Source organism: Cavia porcellus, unplaced genomic scaffold (genome assembly GCF_034190915.1).
Source record: "Cavia porcellus strain 051 isolate PalLab524CR breed Dunkin Hartley unplaced genomic scaffold, mCavPor4.1 scaffold_6, whole genome shotgun sequence".
Lineage (NCBI taxonomy): Eukaryota > Metazoa > Chordata > Mammalia > Rodentia > Caviidae > Cavia > Cavia porcellus.
The window spans coordinates 36,138,051-36,159,674 of NW_026947489.1; the positions used below are offsets into that span (position 1 = coordinate 36,138,051).

The 21,624-nt window shown below is 39.6% G+C and overlaps 1 protein-coding gene across 7 annotated transcripts in view; it reads right to left on the minus strand.

Moving 5' to 3' along the window:
- The window catches only part of Fmn1 (formin 1), a 400,542-nt gene that overhangs the window by 358,845 nt on the left and 20,073 nt on the right, over positions 1 to 21,624 (minus strand). For 3 of the 7 annotated variants that reach the window (XM_063250324.1, XM_063250318.1, XM_063250319.1), the window contains 2 exons: positions 8,662 to 8,854; positions 3,774 to 5,770 (listed from right to left, as the gene is read on the minus strand). In XM_063250324.1, coding sequence (XP_063106394.1) covers positions 3,774 to 5,640 — 1,867 coding nt within the window. In that variant the 5' untranslated portion in view covers positions 5,641 to 5,770; positions 8,662 to 8,854. Of the gene's footprint in view, positions 1 to 3,773; positions 5,771 to 5,937; positions 6,071 to 8,661; positions 8,855 to 21,624 lie in introns of all 7 variants that reach the window. The other 4 variants (XM_063250323.1, XM_063250322.1, XM_063250321.1 and 1 more) reach the window with 2 other exon arrangements.

A 21,624-nucleotide genomic window follows, 5' to 3' on the forward strand; every position in this document is an offset into this window, starting at 1 on the left:
ATTTTTGAATCCTTTTTCCCCACTTAACAATTAGACATTCTTCAATGTAGTATATACTTTATGAAGTAACACAAATGGTTGCATATATCCATTAATATTGCAAAATTCACCACCAATAATATTACATTTCATGAGTATCGAGTCTGTCAATATTTACAAGGGAAGAATTTATATCTATGTGCACAGGTAGAAATCAAAGCTTTGACAGAAGCCCAAGATACCATAAAATCCATCACATGCATGTGTCTCAGCACTTAATCAGCTGGCATTAATTAAATTTTTTGATGGGCACAAGAATCAGTCAAATGATCCTTGATTTAAGAACAATGTCTGAAGCATATGCTTTAGTCATCACTTCAATGACTTCCTTCAAAGGAAAAAGATCATAAGATCGCTGGGCATTTCCTGAGTATGGTGAGCCAACTTTCATGTGAATCTTATGGCATGAAAGGAGTTTATTTTAGATCAAAGGTAAACAAAAACAAGCAAACCCAAAAGCAATCCTCGCACCCCACCCCAAGGACACTACTGAATAGGTTAGCATAATTAGACTAACTTAAATTTCGAGTGGCATGTCATATTTCACAAGGGCTTGGGAACATTCTACAGCCATTCTTGTGACCAAAATATTATATAACCAGTTTTGTGGTTGGCAGTGGGAAGAATCATGGGAACAAAAATTTGGTCATCATCTGATAGTAGAATCTCTGTTTGATCATTCTACCACCAGACAAAAATTTCTCCATGTGTTTCATGGAATAAGGAGGTAAAAAATTTACAAAGCAAATAAAATACAGATTAATAGCTTTTATGATACCTTTCTGCTATTTCTCACATGGATGGTAATGATGTCTGTGTTAACTGTCTAATCTTCTGAGAAGGAAAGGTAGACTTCACTCTTTTCCTGGAATTACTACTTGTCTGTAACACTAGAAGTTCTAACTGGAAATGAATGCTTACTTTTGCCAGAGTTAATCTCTTACTTGAACAATTAATGAGGCTTTCAACAATCCTACTCGTATCACTTCAATAAAATACCTAGGTGTTATTTCCACAGGAAATAAGTGTCACAGACCATAAACTCAATCTGTTTAATAGCTAACATGGGAGAAAGGTGGGAGGTGGATTCAGATAAAAGGCCACTTTGCAGGGATTGTAAAAGAGCTACACTCTCCTGGGGGATGCTGGTGGCTGTCGAAAGCAATGGTGGTGAAGCTACGGCACACGTGCCACAGCAGGCACACAGGACCCTCCCGGTCAGCACCAGAGTCAAACTGCCCGAGCACATCAAATGCAAACTTTTACCTTTCCACAAAAATCTGTTTGTATCACTGAAAGCTCTGTTATTGTGGTTTTCTTTTAAAATAAAAGATGTTAATGTATGAGTTTTTTTTTTTCCTAAATTAAGCCCTCAGTATTCAGGTTTAGTTGCAGTGCTAGGACTCTGATAAATAAGTGGGTTTGGGGTTGCATTTTTGGAACTCAGGCTTGCCATCACTGGTCCACGGGTCTGCCGGCACTGAGTGGGAAGAGCACTGAAGGACGCACAAGGGCGGCTAGAAGCAGGTGATTCTCTCTGTCTGATCTCCCCAGATGTACAAAGGGACTGAAGGATCTAACATGAAAAGCACTCGTGGCTACAAGAGTAAAGAGAGAAAAGGAAACGAGAACATATGCCACAGATCAGAGATCCCATCTGGGAAGCTTCCTCTTTCCTCAGTGTCTTTTAGAAAAAGGCTAAAAAGAGATAGTGTATGATCCTGGAGAAAGGACCCAGCGTAAGACCAGAGCCCGAAAGGCCTCCCCCACTGCCACCTCCTCTCCTTTCCCAATCCCTTCTTTTTGTAAACACAGGAGCACAGGAAGCCTGTCTAGCAGGGAATCCCTATGATTTTTTTTAAGACTGGCTCCTGAAAATGCTCCCAAAGATTCCAATGAAGGCTGGGGCCCAAAAGTAAAGGGAATAACAATGAATAAACTGTATAGAGGGACGAAAGGAAAGCTTACACTTTCCTCCACCTGTACTTCACAGGGTTCATGGCTATTCACCAACAGAAACTGAGTATGTTCTATATGCCCAAAATAACTGAGCATAAGATGGAGCTTTTATATTATATAGCAAAGAACAATGAAACAACTGTAAGTCAAGGGAGAAAAATATTTTACATTAATGCATTTAATGCACAGTTTCAGGATGAGGGGTATACACAATCCTTGAATTTGGTATGATTTCTAAAAAGAACTCTTGGAACTGTATGATATTGTATGCCTACAATCCTGGCAGTCTGAGTGGCTGTGGCAGGAGAAGCCCAAGTCTGAGTTCAGCCTGGGCAACTTAGTGATCCACATAGAGCCTGTCTCAAACTAAAATAAGTAAAAAGGGTTGGGGCTTAACTCTGCAGAACTCTTTCACTAAGTTTTTCCAATCTTCCAGAACCCATAGTGAGGAAGTAATTTCATCACTACTGATGTGTGATTCATGCCATAAAATCTATAACTTTAGGAGTTTCCTAGGGAGGTAAGTAGGTTATATTATGAAAACAGTGTCTTACTAAACTAAGACTGATGGATTATAAAAAATAAGATGAAAACTATTTACCACGTTTTAAAAGAACTACTCTTTGGACCAGAGATTTAGAGAAACTTACTCTGAATGAATAAAAAGCTTTTAAAACCATTGTTGCCTATATAGATAATTTTTATCTCAAAAATTGCATATGAATCTTCTCTAACTTGTAAAAGACCATGTATCATATATAACTCAGGGGGTAGAGTACCTCCCTAACAAGCCCAAATTGATTCCTGATAACAAAGATAGACAGACAGACAGACAGAACACATATCATATTACGAGGTATTCCCTAGACAGACATTGACCATCTGCTGTTAAAGATTACTGACGAAGAACAGTATCTACACAGTGGCATACAAAACCCTATGCACCTGGCCAAATTGGCTTGGAAAATACAGTGAGTTTAGGAATGGCACTTCTTGTTGAACTTGCAAAATTACTTGCATGTAAAATTTTAAACTCCATTAAGCATATGAGTCAGATGGGCTATTTAACACTTTCTCCACAAGAAATAATGTCACCCCAGTCACAGTACTAAACCTGTAAGCAAAATCTAACTTTAGAACAGATAGTTACTTCACGCTTGTTTGGGGAGACTAAATAGAAAACAGTGAAAAAAGAAAATCTGACCCAAGTTTCCTCAAATTAGACTGAATTCTTCCTTCTGGTAAAAATATTTTTTGTTATAAAATAATGGCCCTTAGACAGGGGATTAAAACAAACAAGAACCCATGACTGCAGACAGAAGAGTAAAAACACAATCAACTCTTGCATTTCTGCCTGGAGAATCTCTACAGTGATTCCAGCAGCATGAACGGTACAGTTGAGGTAAAGGCGTCAGAGAAAGGATCAAAGGCAGGGACAGGTTGTGACTTCTTCCTGCCAGTTCCTGTTTCTTCCAGTCCCTGTGTTAAGCAACCATAGTGGCAACTGTAGAATGATACAAAGTAAACAAACAAACTAGAAAATAGTAATAACGTATGCTTTTGGAAATAACTCTCTTAGTTCGCTCTTAAGTCAACACCGTCTTTACCATCTCCATAATGCCCTGCACAACTCCTATTTTTCTTGCTACCAGGTTAACTAACAGGTCTAGGAATTTCATCCCACTGTCAATCACCCGGTCTCTGAACAGCACAGGCAGCCTGATAGTTCTTGAGTCACTCAAGGATAGAACAAAACATCTTAAACAAGGACTGACCTGGAGATGACAGCGGCTGAGACGGAGCTGTGGTCTTCTTTGGCCCCAAGCTCCTTTCCACAGTTCCCCCAGGTACCAGCTGAGGTTGGCCTGCTCTGAGGGAGGCCGGGCTAGCCCCTTTGGTCTCCGTGACCTTTGCAGAAGATGGTGGCTCCAATGTGTCAGGAGATGAGGACTCAGAGAGGATACTGCTCTGTCTACCAGGAGCGGCATTAAGAGCGGCTTCCCTCTCACCGGGCAGTGGAGGGAGCAGGAGGATCCTGTGGTGCTCTTGAGGACTGGGACACCTTGGACAGATGGGCGAAGGAGCAGGTGGTGGCTGCTGGTGTGGCGGCTGCTGGGATGAATTATTAAATCCCGAGCAGGGAGCTGCTGGCACTGGGGGCGATGGCCTCCTCTCATCACCTCTGCATTGTGAGGAGCCAGGACCTGTAGTGTAGGGCAGGTCCAGGAACAAGGATTTGTGGCCCCTCTGGGGCACCCCAGCCCTCCTCTTGCTTCTGGTTTCTGGGGGGCCATGGGTAGCCCTTGCATTGATGGGGACATCCAGCCTCTTCCCCTTGGTGGCTTCATCTAACTTCTCACTCTCAATCACCTTCAGAAGGACCTTGTTCACTGCCCCTTCAGCGCTGGCTGGTAAGCTAGAAACAGAGGCGCTTTCTCTGGCTGGCAACTGCAGTGACCTGGTCCCTTGCTGCTCTTTCCTCTGCCACCTGGAACCAGAAGCCCCAGCCTCAGGTCCTGGGAGGGTAAGTAAGTCCACTGTGGAGATAAACTCAGTTTTGACCGCTGGGTGAACAACAATCTTTTCCTCACCTTCAGGAGGCACATTCACTACTCTTTGCACTTGAGTGGACAGATCCTGGACCTTGGCCACCACTTTGGAAATAGGTTTCTTCCTGCAGGTTCGCTCGGTCAACTTCCCCAGGCCACCTCTCTGTGCTTCTGGATGCTTCTTAGCACCCTCCTGACTTTCAGGCAAGTCTGTCTGCTGCTGCTCCAGTCTGTGAGGCCTCTTGGGCAGATCTCGAACACCTTTATCTCCGGCCTCTGTGGAGCTGCTGCGAGTGGGCAGTGCTCCTCTTCCAAGCCCAGCATCCTCAGAGGCCGTCCCAGAGTTCGCAAAGCCAAGGTCTGCATGGGGTACGCTGGGGATATCTGCAGGGCAGCTTTCTCTCCTCTGCAGGGAAGATGTGAGCACCCCATTGGGAACCAAGTTTCCTTTTTCCTCTAGCAGCCGAAGATTAAGCTGAGCGCCAAAAGGAGGAATGCAACTGCTGGAAGGGATCTGGTCCTTCCCCATCTGAGGAGTAGATTCCTGGCCTCCGCGCCCTTTCCTTCTTATTCTCTTCTGCACTTCAAAGCTCTCTCTCCTTCCACCAAACCTCCGGGGCTTTTTATTCCCCTGCGTGCTCCTCTTATTGAGCGGGCTCACAGCGGGCTCCCTCCACCAATCAACAGCACTCTGGGAACAGCCGTCCTCAGGGGCCACACTCACAGACAACTCCAGCAGCTTCCCCTCCTGGTTCCCCATGGAAATGCCTAGGATGTGGTCTGAGCTCCGCAGATTGGCCAGCAGTCTCTCCCTCTCCGCTGTGAGTTTGTACAGCTCAGTTAGAATGTCTTTCGTGGGAGATGGCTTGAAAAATATGTCACCTGGAAGCTCGTTCAGCTGCTGGCTGAGGCTGAAGGTGTTCGATCCCTCCCTCACTTGGTAGCAATTATGAAAACCTTTATTGGATCTGTCTAAAATTACAGTGCCCTTGTATGAAAATCCTCTGACTTCCCCCCTTGGAAGATAGAAGCTGATGTAGCAGAGTTCAGTAATGGGCTTACGCAATTGAAGGGTGCAGTGAGAGCCTTCCATTATGCCTACCTAATTATTCATGTCCTGAGACGCCGGTCTGTGGTCAGACTTCCCAGGCTCCAGTGGCGAGGCATGTGACGGTGACTACGCTGAGGAGGCAGCTGACAGTCATCTCCAGCAATGAGCCTGCCTGTTAGAGGAACAGGGGAAGAAATCAGCTGTTCTAACAGAGTGCATAAACCATACACCAATATAAATCCAATAAACCACAGCTTGTCCTTCCTCTGTAGCTGACTACAACCAACTTCAGGCATCAGCCAACAGCCAGATCCACCCTCCTCCCTACCCCAACCTCACCTTGGCTAGGTGGAGTCTTCCTGCAACTGAGAGGTGGAGGTGTGACCCTCGCCACATATGGGGACTGCCCTGCAGCCTGGGTCAGGTCTCTGTACAATCTTCTCTAAAACAGCTATCAAACTTCTCAGAAATCCTGAGGAAGTAGACTGGGAGACTCTCAGAAAGTATAACTGTTCAAAAACTCATGCTTGGAATATTACTTTGCAAAGATGAGCCACACCTTCCTGCCCTCCACAAAGTACCTTCTAAGATTTGAGATTCAATAGCCTTTCAACTTAAAGCACAGAGTGAAAGAAGGTTTTACACCACAACCATAAAGTTAAAGTGAAAATTTAATGAACTAAGAGAAACTAGCTGCATAACTATTTACTTTGTGTATAAATAAATCTTTTTCTTGTGCTAATACTGTTTACACAAGATATCATGTCTGTATTTTTATGCCTCCAGCACCAAAAAAAAAGTAAAAATTTAAATTTTCAAGTTTGAAATTTAAATAGGTAACTCAGGAGGATGTTTAACCAAGCTGTTAGGCTTGGTTTTTGTTTGATTTCTGTATTGTTTTCTTTTTTCTACTTGATTGCCTATTTTCAGCCAAGTGGAATGACAGAGAAAAAATGCTCCAAGCACTGCGTGGATTTTTTGAGTTCCTCACAGAGGTAGTTGAAAGACTCCATACATAGTGAAGGAAGCTGCTTGGCCATGTGATTCAAAGAGGTCTCAGAAATGGCTTAAGTCGATACACATAAACATGAGACTTAAGATTCTGCATTACAATACTTTATTTAATTAACATATTTCCCCATCTTCAAGTCTTTCTCACTTAAATCTCTCTGGAAATGATAACAGAATAATCGTATATTAACCACTGTTATCTTTAGTGAATTATTCTCAGATTTTTTTTCTAACTAGTTGTAAGGAAAGTTAAATAAAAGTACATTTTGAATGGAGAAAATTTTTGAATTAAGAATTCCTTAAGGGATACAGATAAAACTAATAATGACAAAGTGACAGTTAAAAAAACAAGTCAACATTTGGTTAACCAGAGATGCCAGGAGGGTTCAGAGTTTATATAGTTTCAAATAGAAATAATATTGTCTTTTTTCTAAAAGCCTCCTTGCTAAGAGAGAAAATTCTTAAATACTGAATTTATATTCACATACACTTCCATTTTGTTTTCTCACTTCATTTTTAAATTTTGCTTATTTGTTTAATTGTTTTGAGATAATATCTTAGTATGTTGCCCAAGACAGGCAACAATGCTGCTTTGGCCTCCCATTTGGATGGGATTATAGGATGGCACCATCACACTCAGCTTGTTATCACATTTATTTAGAGAAATAGAACATGAAGAGGAGACACACAGAAAAGCACAGGCATTCATTTTCCTACATATGTGTAAGAAACTATTCTCAATCTGCTTGTCATGATTTTAAATCCTCTCCAAGATGCTTATTACTGACACAAGCTCGTGTAGGTATCCTTGTGTAGATTCTTGATAATCATTGGTACAAACTCTTTGGATATATCCAAGAACTCACTTGAAAGGTGGTCTTTCATTATGTGATTTACAGAAATCAGGTATAAAGGTATTAGCAGAGCTGTCAACATCTACCGTGTGTGATCCTGAGCATACAGGATCAAGAGTTCAGCTTATGAATTCTCAGAAAAGCTGAATGGAAGCAACAGATGTGCTATTCTGAATTGTGGCAAGACAGAATGCCCTCCTCTATTCTTGAGCATCATTTTCCTCCAGCTCCTTTAACCTTCTAATTTCCCTGGCTCAGGGAAGTGTATGGTGTGGGGAAGAAAAGCAGAATAAAAAATTTTCAGCATCTGTTTGAAGCAGCAATAATAAAGCATACGCTATGATTTCAAACAGGAAACAACTGTTCTAAAAGCCTGTTCTCTAAGAGGATATTCTCATATATGAAGTATATATGCATATACATGTTAACTTTATTATCTCATTTAGTCCACACAGTGCTATTTTAAAGATGAGAAAACTGAAATTAAGAGGTATCTAGGAACGTGTCTAAAATGATAGAGCTCAGAAAACACAAGTCTGAAAGTTGGATCTGTCTTACTCCTTTGCTCCAAAGGTGATGTCACTCCTTATCTCATCTCTTGCTTTCTATTGATGCACTGATTTTCCGGGCAATTTAAACAGAAGAGTTCCTTTATTTTGTTAATCTGGTATTACATAATTTATCCCAGTGTCTTGCATCTTGCTACTTATAATATTCATTGGATAGTGTCTGAATGTCTGATTAGATTAGTATTGCTCCCTAAGTTTACCCCTTAAACAATAAGGCTTAGGAAATGGTACTAAAATTCCCTGGGTCTGGTTATAAATACAATAACTGTCAAGTAGAGGCCAATAAAGATTCTGAGTTAGAAATTAAAGGAAAGAGGCCTCCCATAAAGTTCAGAGTCTTTGTGAGGTTGCAGACATGTGGCCCTTTACATAGAGTTAAACTATTTTTTTTAATTGTCTCAGTTTTATTAATGGAGAAAAAGGCATCATACTCTGTATATCAGTCACAGTTGGGAAACTCGAGCCAAGGTTTAAGAAATTCTGAGATTGTATTTTATAGCAGCAAATCCATAATGCAGATATAAAGCTACTATTATTAAAAAAAAAAAAAAAAAAAAAAAAAAAAAAAAAAAAAACACTTCAGAGTATTGGCTTGGACACCCAGAAACTGCAATTTAGAATTCTCTTACCATACTCGTAGTGCCTATGCCTGAAGCCACGGGGGAAACTCAGTTCACTAGTCCAACTTATTATGTTCTTTATTATGTCTCTTAACTCGAGCTCCAAAATGTTTCAGTCTTTAGCCAGCTGAGATCAGAACCAACATCTTGGGAGTCAGTTGAACATTAACATGACATAAGCAAGGCCTTCTTTCTCCTGTTCCTGATAATAATAGGAGTGACATACATATAAATAAATACTTTCAAGTTCTTTTATATTGCCATTCTTTTCTATAATAGAAATTATTTTTATCAAAATGGTAACACACAGGCTTCATCATCATCAGTGCATATTTACAGAGCTGCCTCTGGAGCATGGAATAACTAAATTCCTCTCTCTCCTCCAAAGGAAAGACGGTCAGGATTCAGCTATCATCCTAAAACTCCTGACCTCTCTGCCCAAGTCTACATCAGGACATATGTACCTCAGACACTCCCTCTTCTAAATTCCTGATCTTTGTGGAATGAGAAATGGTAATCTGTTTCCAACTTATTAGCTGCAAATATTATTTAATGTTATGCACTAAATTGATTAATTTTTTTTTTTAAATTCTCCTCTTGGGAGAAGAAAAACAAATGAATTTCAAAAGCAAATGAATCTCAACCTCAAGCATGTAAAGAGCCCTGTGAGAAGAAAGCTTTAGGGCAGGATGAGTTCTCTGCTGCAGTGCTGAGTCACCACACATTTCCATTTAAAAACCAGAGGGAAAGGATGTGAAAGTCTTGGAAGAAAAAAAGCAAAGAAACCAGGAAAGCAACGTACAGTGGGATTAGACCCAGCGGCACTAGCATTCCACGCTGAGTTCACGGGGCTATTCCAAGCAGTATTTCCTCAATCTGCTTTGGCTCCAGTGCATCAGCTCTGCAGGACCCACACATCAAATTATATGTCTTAGCTTCATCTGTGAAATGTTCCTCTCTGCTTATGCTCAATGTAAAAGCACTTTGTTTCCTGGGAGTCTTCATGTCTTCAATTTCCTCTCACAAACTCCAGGCTGACATTCTCTCCACAGGGACACTGCTGGGGTGACCTACCCCCCGATTCCTTTTCCACAAAGCAAGAAGATTAACCAAAATGGAAATGACCAAAATGGAAATCTCTGTTGTGCCTCATGTTAATGGAAAATGATTGCCTTTTAGTAGCTGTTATCTAATGTTCATGACATATTTCATAAATGCCTAAAATAAGGTCTCATAATTAGGTACAGTTGTTTTATCTGCCGGCTGTAGATTTCCTAATTGACTCTGGTCCTGAATGGCCAATGCAAAGCTCTCTCTGCTTGGCACAGTCATGCCCTATGACTTCATCATGCTCCATGGTGCTGAGACAGATTATCTGTGACTCATGTTATTGAACTGCAAGTTTTCTATCTGTCCATTCATATTCATGCTTTATCCTCTGACATATTCTAAGCAGCAAGAGACTGACTTTTATAGACTCAGTCAACGTGTTCTCTGCAATCTGGCATCTATTGGGTTTTAACGTTGTGAGACAATAGTAGCAGATTGCAGAGCAGAATAGCAGAGGGGTCAGGATCTCTATTTCCTGGCTCCCTCCCTCATGGACTCTGGTTTGCTGAAGGTGTGGCCTCTAATGACCATCTCAGATTTTCTTGGGTATCCCTTCTAGCTGCAGCTACTTTCTCTGGGTACTTGATACTAGTCATTCCCCTCACGTACACAAACCTGGATAGCTTTGAATTTTGTCTCTTGTGATTAGGACAAGTTAGTGCTTGCCTATCTCCTTTCCATCTATCCCCTGGGATGAAGTACAGTGATGATGTTTTCCAAATAAGAGACATTAAAAACAAAGGAAGGTGTATAATAGCTTTCTGAATCTTTTCCTCCTTGAAGAATTTTTGTCTTCAAAGAATTTGAACATGGGTCTAGTTTTAGTTTTTGGCATGTGGAAAGTCAGTTTTTCCATTTGTTAAAGAGGCTTTCTTCCAGTGAACTTGTTTGGTCACTTTGTCAAAGATAAGGTGACTGAGTGTCTTTAAAGTTGTTTCTGCATCTTCTAATCTGTTCCCTTGAGCCTCAGATCTTTCCCCCACCCCATGTCTATCACTGTAGCTTTGTATCATAATTTCAAATCAGGGATTGGGATGCCTCTGCTTTGCCTTTGTTGCTTAGAACTGTTTTGGCTCTTCTAGGTCTCTTCCAGTTCCAAAGTGTTCAGATGGTTTTCTCTAGCTATGAGGTATGCTAAAGGTATTTTGATTGAGATTGCATTAAATATATATAAAAATTTTGGGAGTATGGCCATTTTTAGTATTCTTCCTACTCAAGAGCAAGGGATATCTTTCCATTTTCTGATATCCTCTTCAATCTCCTTCTTCTTTGATTTAAAAAAGATGCGAGTTTTTTAGTTCATGAGATTACTACTCTGCCTTGAAAAAGGATAATCTGAGACATTTATAGCTAAATAGATAGACATTGAGACCATACTCTTAAGTGAAATAAATTTGACCCACATGTGTGGATATCATATTGTCTCTCTGATATGAGAAACTGAAAGTGTAACTAGAAACCAAAATATATGGCATATATTGTGAAATAGGAAAAAACTGTTCTTAAGGAAAAGGGAGCTATTTTGGTTTTTCCTACCCAAGAGCAAGGGATATCTTTCCATTTTCTGATATCCTTTTTAATCTCCTTTTCATAGTACTGGTGAATGGATAAAAAAGATGTGATAAAAAGGAGTAGGGGGAGAAAGAAAAAGAAAAATAAGAGAAAAGGGTACAAAATTAAAATGAATCTTTGTAAATAAAGAAGGGAAAAAAAGTTGAAGGGAGGGAGGGAAATGCAAAAATAAAAAAGAGGAACTAAGATATATCATGCACAGATAAAAGGTTCCTATGATGAATACGATCATTACGTATATCTAAATAGTACCAATAAAATTAATAATAAAAGTAAAAGATATAACAAAAAATAACTTGAACATTGTATGTCTGGGAATATGAAAATCAACAAAATCACTACAATAGAAGACAGAAAGAGACCTAATTATGGAAAAACCAGAAGAGTTCAAAAAACAGAAAGATTAACCAAAATAATTATTCAGGAAATATTTTAAATAGCTCCTCACTAAAAGGTATTACTTAACAGAGATTAATAATATGGAATCCCAAGAGCATTATATAAGATGGGAATGTCAGTTAATATGTACAAAGGGAAAAATCTCTCTCTTTGCTTTATAGATATGTGTCAAGAGGAATTAGTCAAGAGACAGCCTTGTCTTAGTCCATCTGTACAATCACAACAGAATAACTGAGACTGAGAAATTTATAAAAAACAGAAGTGTACTGATGCACGGCTCTAGAGGTTGAGAAGTCCAATAAGTCTGTATGATAATTTCAAATCAGTGGTTGGGATGGCATTAATATCTAGCGAGGACCTCAGTAGAGTCACTGCAAGGCAGAAGTTGGAAAAGCAAGAGAGTGTAGAGGTAAGAGGGCATGTAACTTGCTTTTCTGACAGACAGACCATGACAGACCTCCTTCTGTGACAGCAACACTAATCTGTTCCTGAGGGCAGAATACTCACAGTCCACCCACTGCCAAACGTGGTTGCACTGAGGGCTGAGTTTCTGCCCCTGAACGTTAGGGGACGTAGTCAAATAATTGCAAAAGTCATACCACATTGTCGAAAGGTTTTAATCTAGGTTGGTTGGAGTTTAATTTCAACTTCATAGACATCTGTAAAGTCACTGAGTTTCTGGTCAGAGAAACAGCGGCATGTTCAGGACTACAGTTAAGGAAGATTAACTTGGCAGTAATGTCAGAACAGATGGAATAGAAAGATTGGACAAGGAATCAAGAATAAAAAGTAGGGACATTAAATTCTACAACAAGATTGAGAAAGAAAGTAAAAGAAGGTCAGGGATTTAGCTCAGTGGTGTTAGCACCTCCTGCCTGGAAAACACAAGATCATGAGTACCCAGTACAAAAAAAAGTAGTTTACAGAGTTTTAGGTGATTATTGTAGTAGAGCAGCATAATACCAAATGACATTGCAAAGAACTAGAGAGAATACTAATGGTTAAGAGAAGGAAATATGAATAATAACTTGTACAGGCATGAAGACTTTGTCTTTGCTGTTATTTTGTTTATTCTTTTAAGATGTGGGAGAATGAAGAATGTTTTTAAGTTGAAACGAAAGTAGTAAAAAGGGAAATATTGATGAAAGGTGGGAAAAACCATGAGACACAGTAGGCACCAGGGGAAGGACCAGGCACTGGGTTGAAAACCCTGGGAAGTGACCAGCCCTCACAACACAGAGGTCCGTTTCATGCTTAAAGGCTAGAAATAAGCAAGGACAGATGAGCACAGGATAGGAAGCGCTGAAATTGAGAGAGCTTATATATTCTCCCAATGTTTTTTGTTTTCTTCACAAAGACTGCAATTTTATGATTTCCTTGGCATTGTTACAATGTTATAAGAAGGAATGCCCTAAACCTATCTATACTGCAGAAGTGAAGTTTATGCTTCTGAAACTCAGATTTCACTATGAAATAACCAACACTCTGAGCAAGGTTTTACAATAGCAGCAGATCTTTGCAGAAAAATAAAATATAATATAATAGAGCCCCAATTTTGGCCAATAGAATTATTTTACCCAATAAATATTTAGCCAAAGTCATAGTGAATTATCCAAAGGGAAGAAAAGAGTCTCAATGTATATTTTTTTGTATTATTCTTCATTTTTTTTGATCCAGGAATTAATCAGCTCAGTTATCCAGGTATGTTACAAAGTATAAACCTGATGATCCTCCCAAAGACTTCAAGGAATTCTATCTTCACATTTCCCTTACCTCTTCAAAGCTGCACAGTGTAAAGAAAAATGAGTATCAGAATTGGAAATCCTCAACACAATTCTGGATTCATGTCACTGTCTAATTTATATTATCATCTGTGCAAGAAAAATTACACAAGCTCAAGGAACAAACCTGCTTCTCATTATTTAAAAAAGATACACACCTGCGATTCTCCTTTACTAAGGTTTTACTAAGGGTAGTTGACTACACTGTGAGTCCCAAGATGGACTGAGTACCTACTACTTTATAGTTGGTAAGAGGCTAAGATGGAGCTAGCTTCCTTTTCAACAACCAGAAGCAGCTTTTAAGATGTGGATCCATTCTGTGGAGTTTGTTTTTGATGGGAACTTTAAATCAGAAACAGTCACTGCATATGTCAAGTGAAAGTTGCTTTTTTCCAGATTAAGGAACTTGCTCTTGAGTAATGACTCTCAAATTAGAATGGGAAAGTTTAAAATAGGCATTTTTGCTCAGCAGACATTTTCAGCCCCATTTTATAGAGCATCAAGGATGCAAGCAGTGAGCTTTGGAGGAGATTCTCAAAGCTGAAGATTTGCTTGTAGAGCACAGACCTCAGAGAAAAGAAAAATGGGGACCTAACTGCCCTGGTTGGGAAAAAAAAACAGATTTATCATGTGTGGTTTTGTTTTTCTAAATGCTACAAATATTTTTATAGACCTAGTAATACGGTATCTGTGTAGAATTCATAGAAGAAAGTGTTCATCTTGGACTTCAATTGAACCCACACAATCCACGAGGCAAACACAGCAGATGGCATCTTTGTCACTGCACACAAGAAGGTCAATGACACCAGAAACTTAAAGTGACCTGGCCCTGGTAACACCAATTGTGAACAACAGAAGTGCAACTCAAATCCAGGTTTCCTGCTATGGTGCACTTAGTTTACCCCACTACTGCAATCACTTCTTTTTTTTTAATAAATGAAGATCAAAGAAACAAAATAGCCTCTAAATTTTACTTTTTCTTTTTTTTTTTTGTGTTGGGGATCAAACTCACAACGTTGCACTTGGCACACAGGCACGTATGCCTGCTGAGTTGAATCCTCAGCCTAATCTTTCTTTTTATTTTAAGACAAGGTCTATGTTGCTCAGGATGCCCTCAAATTTGCAATCTTCCTGCCTCGGCCTCCTAGGATTATAGGCACGTGTCATCATGCCCGTCTCACAAAACACAATTTTTTAAAAAAATTAACATTTATTGTTGGATATGACTTCAAATATAATGAAATATTACATAGAAAGAAGCGAGTGGGGTCAAAGGCATTCCCTGATAAAAGTTTCCCATTTAAATAGCCTTTTATCAAACCTTGGAGTAGATTTTTTTAGCATTGTCTATCTGATTATATACCGAGTGTTGTACAAAAGACTGTAACTCACAGGCAACAGTTTCATAGGTGTGACGGCTTCTCTTTTGTCTGTTGGTATTCAGGGTGTTACTGATAATCTGATATGTCATCTTTTAATAGATTAGCAAAGCACACTCTAGGGTATGCAAGGTGGGTCATGGAGACGCGTCCTTGGGTGCTGTACCTGGTCCCTGGTCCCTTCCTCCTTGACACCATTTCTCAACCACCATGAAGTAAGCAGTTCTGCTCTAGCATGAGGTTTCTACTTTGGAGCCATTCTGTCACATACTGAATTTTCAGAAACCATGAGCTAAATTCAACCTTTCTTCTTTTACCTGTGGGTTTCAGAGATGGTGCCTCAGACATGAGAAAGCTGACTAACACACAGGGAGACCAAAAGGCATTGGAGTTGCACAAAATTGTATACTTAGTATCAGTACCAAAGAAGGCCCTTATTCAATCCCCACCTAGTATCATTTTATCAAATCCACTGCAAGAGATACACTTTGCAAAACATCCTGTCTGTCCACATAGACTGCTTACATAGCAGGATTGCTCTGGATAGAGAGGGACAGGAAAACCCAGCAGGAAAAGCACTGGTTCTTACTTCAAGGCCCTGCAGGCTGGTCCAGCATGGATAGCAAGCAATCCCTATTGCTGTCTGCCAACCTCATTTTACTCAGATACCATTTGGGGGCAAGCAGTAAAAATTAAAGATGCACACTGTGTAAACATCCTTGACCTGAGCAAGAGGAGGGCACAGAGGTAGCATGCTACACCTGCCCTAGAGAAGGCAGAAGCGGGAGAAGAGGTTTGTTCCCCCCATTTTACTTCTATTGCTTTTGCTGTCTTCCGCCACCTTGAACTGTTGCCCCTGTTGCCCCTGTGCCATCTCACCCTGCCTCGGAGCCAGATGATTATGGACAGAAACCTTCACACACTGTGAGCTAAAAAACCTTTTCTTCCTTCATTTTGAGTGTCAGGTATTTTGTCTCAGCAATGATAGAAAAATAACTAAGACAGACATAAATTAAATAAAATAGCTAGATTCACACCTGGTTAAGGGGAAGGAAAAAGATACAAGAAGGGTGACTACGAGGTCCAGGGTCAAGAGGAAGGGTGCCCCATCCCTCAGTCATTTAGCTCTCACAGCCCTAAGAGGCGAGTATTAGTAATCCTCTCATTTTACCAATGAGACTATATAAACTTTGGGAAGCTAAGTAACTGGGTCAAACTCACAAACATTTAAATCACAGAACTGGAAATGTGAATCCTGCTACCTTAAAAGTTTCTACATGTAGAAGTTATAAGATATTGCATTTCTTGAAACTTTAGGGATAACTAAACTGTTACAGGAGGCCTTAGGGGACATCTAACATCGCTTTATAAAGATTATTTTGCTCCACTCAGGAAGCATTATTAATGTATTATTGCTTGTGGAGGACCACCTGGATGACTCTCCTGGAAAGAAGAGCACTTACCCACATTGTGGCTAAACCTGACCCTATTTCCATGTATTGGTATGTACAGAGCTGGATGGGACTTTTCTTTATCTCTTCAATTGGCTTTAAGCAATGCAAATAGATCTAGGGAGGTGCAGGCTTTGAAGAAAGGTCACAAGGCACTGTTACCCCACACTTGTACTTCCCAAAAACCATGTGTGAGTCAGGCAGAAGGCAGAGCCATGCTCCATGCTGTCCTACAATTTCTAATTTAATTGAAGAAATAAATATATGTAATAAACTGAAGAGACACATGGCTGTTGTTTTGATTCCCAGGGCAAGGTGGTGGGTCTCTCTCTCTCTCCAGTGTGCTGAGAAAACCCTGGGAACTGAGGGACTCTGAGCACAGAAAGATCTACTTTGTTTATGGCAAGTTTCAAAGTCAATTCAAAATGCAAGCAAATATGTACGCATAAAAAATAGGTCTGTCGTAGCAAAAATGTAGAACAAGAAGGAAACTAGCACTAATGACACAGGGAGCATTAAATGCTAAAGCATTTAAAAGCATTTAAAAGCTAAAGCATTTAAAAATGCTTTTTAAAAAGCATTGGGGGGGGTTGTTGTTGCTGCTGTCACAGTCTTTAACATAAATGTAATTGGTACAACTTTTTGTTTCCCAAATTGCAAAATAAATCCGCAAACCTGATGAGACCACGAGTAAGTGAAAGGTCTCTGCCCACCATAACCTACTAAATATTATGGTGGTGGTCTAACACTGCAGGCAGAAGGCCAAACTAAAACAACAGCTTATTTCCCTGATGACCACTGCCGCCTCCTTCTTCTCCCCTCAGTCTTGATTATGGTTTCTTCTTTCCTTTCTTGTGCACAAAGAAAATTCCAATCAGTTCTTCATGAGTCATCAACCTCCACCTCTTACTCCACCTCCGGACACAGGTCCTATATCCTTCCTCCCGTTCCTCTCCAGTCAAAAGAGGAGCCCCAACCCCGCGAGTCATGCACTCTTCTCCAAGGCTTCAATAAAGGCCTCTCTTTTTTATTTTTGCCTCTCTATTGTGCTGGAAAACCTAACAGTAAACATCTACTAAATCCTATTTTGACAATAGATTAAGTAAATAATGTTCTCTAAAGCGGACACAGATCTCCATGACAAATCGGTTCTCCAGTTTTAAAGTTAGGAGATGAGGATTTATCAACAAAATTCTTCTCAAAGGGCTTGACTGCATAAAGTAACAGCCACTTGGCTGCTTTGTGGATTTATCTGAACCAAATGAATTTAGAGCATTCAAGATTTCTTTTTGTAGCCATGTTTTAAAACATTAAAAGTTTCAGTGAAATTCCATTTATAAGTAAACTGTGTGTGTGCAAATTAAATTCCACTAATGGTTCATAGAATTTAATTGATGAAGGTAAAATAAATGAACTATGGAGTTTTCTTAAACCTTGATTTTGAAAGATATGATATAATGTTTTCCTATTCTTTTCTTTTTATTTTAATTCCCTTCCCAGACCCAAACATCACTAAGATAACTATAACTAGTTTTAATGCTTCTTCATTCTAAGATATTTCAAAATATATATATATATAAAACAAAATTCAGGAATGCAGTTAGAAATGTGATGGTTTGTGTGACAGTACTAATGTTAATACTATCAACTGCTATTATAATGCACAGTGCTTAGATAACATGATTCAAACGGGAAAATGTATTTTACATCTAGCTTTCAGAAAATGGTAGAGTGCTAAGTGTCAGCTACTCAGCTTCTCTGGAACAAAGTGCCAAGAGTCTGGAATATAACAGCGGGCAAAGAATCCCAAGGGAGTGTAAGGCACACAGGAACCTAAGGGACCTGACAGTGGAGAATAAAATAGGATTCATTGCTACAGAAGAAATAGCTCACTGCCACAGACCTGAGACCATATGTTGCAGCTAGAACAACTGGACCAACAGAGTCTTATATGGTCAGAGACAGGAGTGAACACGTGCGACATGGTTGCCCAACCAGCCCCCGACCTGGTCAGCAGTTGGTGAGCGAACTAGAGCGGCCCAGCACATAATTCTGTACTGCAGCAGCAGGAAGGCAGGATAACTATTTTATTTCAAAGGGCTCAGTGCTCAAACTCAGGCAGCAGAACACCCCTATGCTTGGGTCCTATGCTTGACAATACTGTTATTGCTAGTTACATGACTTTAGCCAGGATGCCATTCTTGTTGTAATTAGTTGTTCACCCTCCTATGACAACAAGGGTCATGACCATCCCCTTAATCTAGTGTCAAAGGAGTAGGTGCTGAAGCAAAGTGACACTGCTAGTCCCTAATAAAGTGACAAGATAGGATCTTGGGACAGAATCAAAGACCAACAGCTTGTTACACTTAAAAAACACCTTCAAGAAACAGATATTTCCTAGGTAAGCCTTGATACCATGATGAAGCTATCTAACATAAGAAACACACAGAAAACAAATTAAAATTTAAAAACATGTAAAATGACAAGATGCAGAAGCAAAATGCAATCCCACCTTGCAGGAGCAAAATCCAGCCCACCCTGGACAAACTGAGGGGACAATGAGATAGAGGAAATCAGTAGCTATCCACCTGAATTTTCTGGAATGACAGCAGCAGGGGGAAAAGTATATATATGAGGCTATAGAGAAAATAAGAAGAGAAATAATTTCACAGATCATAAAAGATATGACAACCTTAATGAAGAATTTATTCAGCAAATCTAGAGTAGACATTGATTAAAAAATAGAGGAGCACAGAAAAATAATGGAAAGCATGAGAGCCCAACACAGGAAAGAAGTGCACTACATGAAATAGATAACAAAAAGATATCCAGGAAATTAAAAATTACATTGAAAAACAAATGAAAGAAAGTGATGATAAAGTATCAGTTCTAGAAGACAGGACTGCAGTTAGTGACCACAAAAAGAAATATATCTTAAAAATAGCAAGGGAAAATACCAAATGCTTATATCCGATAAATAGATTTTTAAAAATAGGTTTTTAATACAATGGAGAACTACTCAGCCATAAAGAATGATGAACCTGAGACATTTATAGCTAACTGAATGGACTTTGAGGTCCATTTTATTTTATTTTAAAGAGAGGGGGAAAAACAAAATAAAAACAGACAAGAAACAAAAGAGACAAACAAACAACAACCCAAAATAATAACAATGCAGGCTTTCAAAACAAGATAATAGAATCTTAATAATGGTTGTTATTTTGCAGTTATCTTCAAAAGAGTGACTCAGATTCCCAGATGTAGACATGTAAAATTCATTGAATCATGAGTATTACCTTAATAGAATTAGTAGTACAGTCACCTTAGCTATTTTATGTATATATATACAAATTCATATCTTTTTTTATTTTCCCTTCCTTCTTTTCTCCTTTGTGCTGAGTTATTTTCCCGTTTGAGCAGTTCCTTACCCCCTCACAATATTTATTGAAGATTTTGGATCTTATTCACTCTTTCACTTTCTTACACTAGAGAGATAATCCGGTATTCACAATGTGAGTCTGATTTATTTCACTTATGAGCGTGGTTTCAAGTCACATCCATTTATCCATTCCTCAGTTGATGAGCATTTGGGTTGTTTCCAAGATCTGGCTATTACCAATTGTGCTGCTATAAACATTTGTGCACATATATCACTGTGGTATGATGTTTTCAGTTCTTCTGGGAATATGTCCAGAAGCAGGAGAACTGGGTCAAATAGGACCTCTAATCCTAGCTTTTTGAGGAAACTCCACACTGATTTCCACAGTGGTTACACCAGTCTACACTCCCACCAACAGTGGAGAAGGGTTCCTTTCTCCCTGCAGCCCCTCCAGCATTTGTTATTTGTTGATTTCTTGATCCTGGCCATTCTTTCTGGAGTAAGATGGGATCTCAGTGTTGTTTTAATTTACATCTCTTGAATGACCAATGATGTTTAACTTTTTTTCATATATGTATTTCCCATTTGTATTTCTTCAGCTGAGAAGAGACCATACTCTTAAGTGAAGTAAGTTGGACACACAGGTAAATAGCATATTGTCTCTCTGGTGTGAGAAACTGAAAGTGTAACTAACAACCAAGATACATAATAGATGATGTGAAACAGGAAAAAACTCTTCACAAGGGAAGAGACCTGGGCGAAGGAGTGAGGAAGGAAGAGAAAAGAAAAAACTGAAAAAAAAAGATAAAATGGAAACAAAGCTTTGTAAATAAGGAGGGGAAGGGGGTTAACAGGAATGGAAAAAATGGAAGAACTAAGATAAATCACGTAGAGATAACGAGATCCTATGACAACTGAGAATATTATGTGTATTTAAATTGTACCAATAAATTTAATAGAAATGTAGTTTACATCTAATTTACTCATAAATTTTATGGGATTAATGAACATTTGGTGCATAGAGGTAAATATGAAGATTTATGAGTAAATGATCAACTCTTACTCTCCCTTAAGATTCAGTGATGGAGTTGAAAACTGTGGCCAGTGGACTACTCAGCTATTTGGAAGAAAAAATATCAAGATGCAGAAAGGCATAACATGCTGCGGGAGTGTTACGTACCTCCTCACTCAGTGATGCGCCTCAGAAGGTGCTCAGACAAGTTAGTCTCTGACGAATGGGATGGAAAACAGAAGAGGAGGACACTGAGAGCAGTTTCATGGCTTTGACACACTGCCTATGTTTGACAGAATGAGTCAGAATTCTACACAGTTACTTCATTAAACACCAGAAGTTATCTTCTGCTCCATAAGGTTGTTACTTTTAATTTACATGTTATAATACATGAGATTCGCAAGCAGGAAGTAGCAAGGACAGACTTCAACAGAAGCTCAGTCCAGCACCAAAGTCCACAGCCCTCTCAGTCCCGCAGCTTGGACTGGGTCAGGCTTGTGTGCTGCTGTCTGCCTATACTGTAGCTTATCAGAAAGAATTTTAGAATGGAAAAAAGGGAAAAGAGGAAGATTATCTCAGTAAAGGTGAAGAAAATAAAAGCCTGGGGAATTTAGGGTATAATTTGAAGGAGGAAGAGAACAGCACAGGGAAGGGCAGGCAGCCATATCACAGAAATAAACAGTCGGTATGAAGATGGTCCTCCCAGAGGTTTGCAGATTACAAAACAAAAACCATCGCATCCACAAGACCATAAGGGAGCATGAGGCTACCGTGTACGGCAGGGACCAAGGCTCTTTGAGAAACTGATAGACAAAATTCCTCCATGAAAAAAGAGGACATATTTTGTAATAGAAGTCTGGAAGAAGAGGGAAGGTTGTGGGTAAAAAGA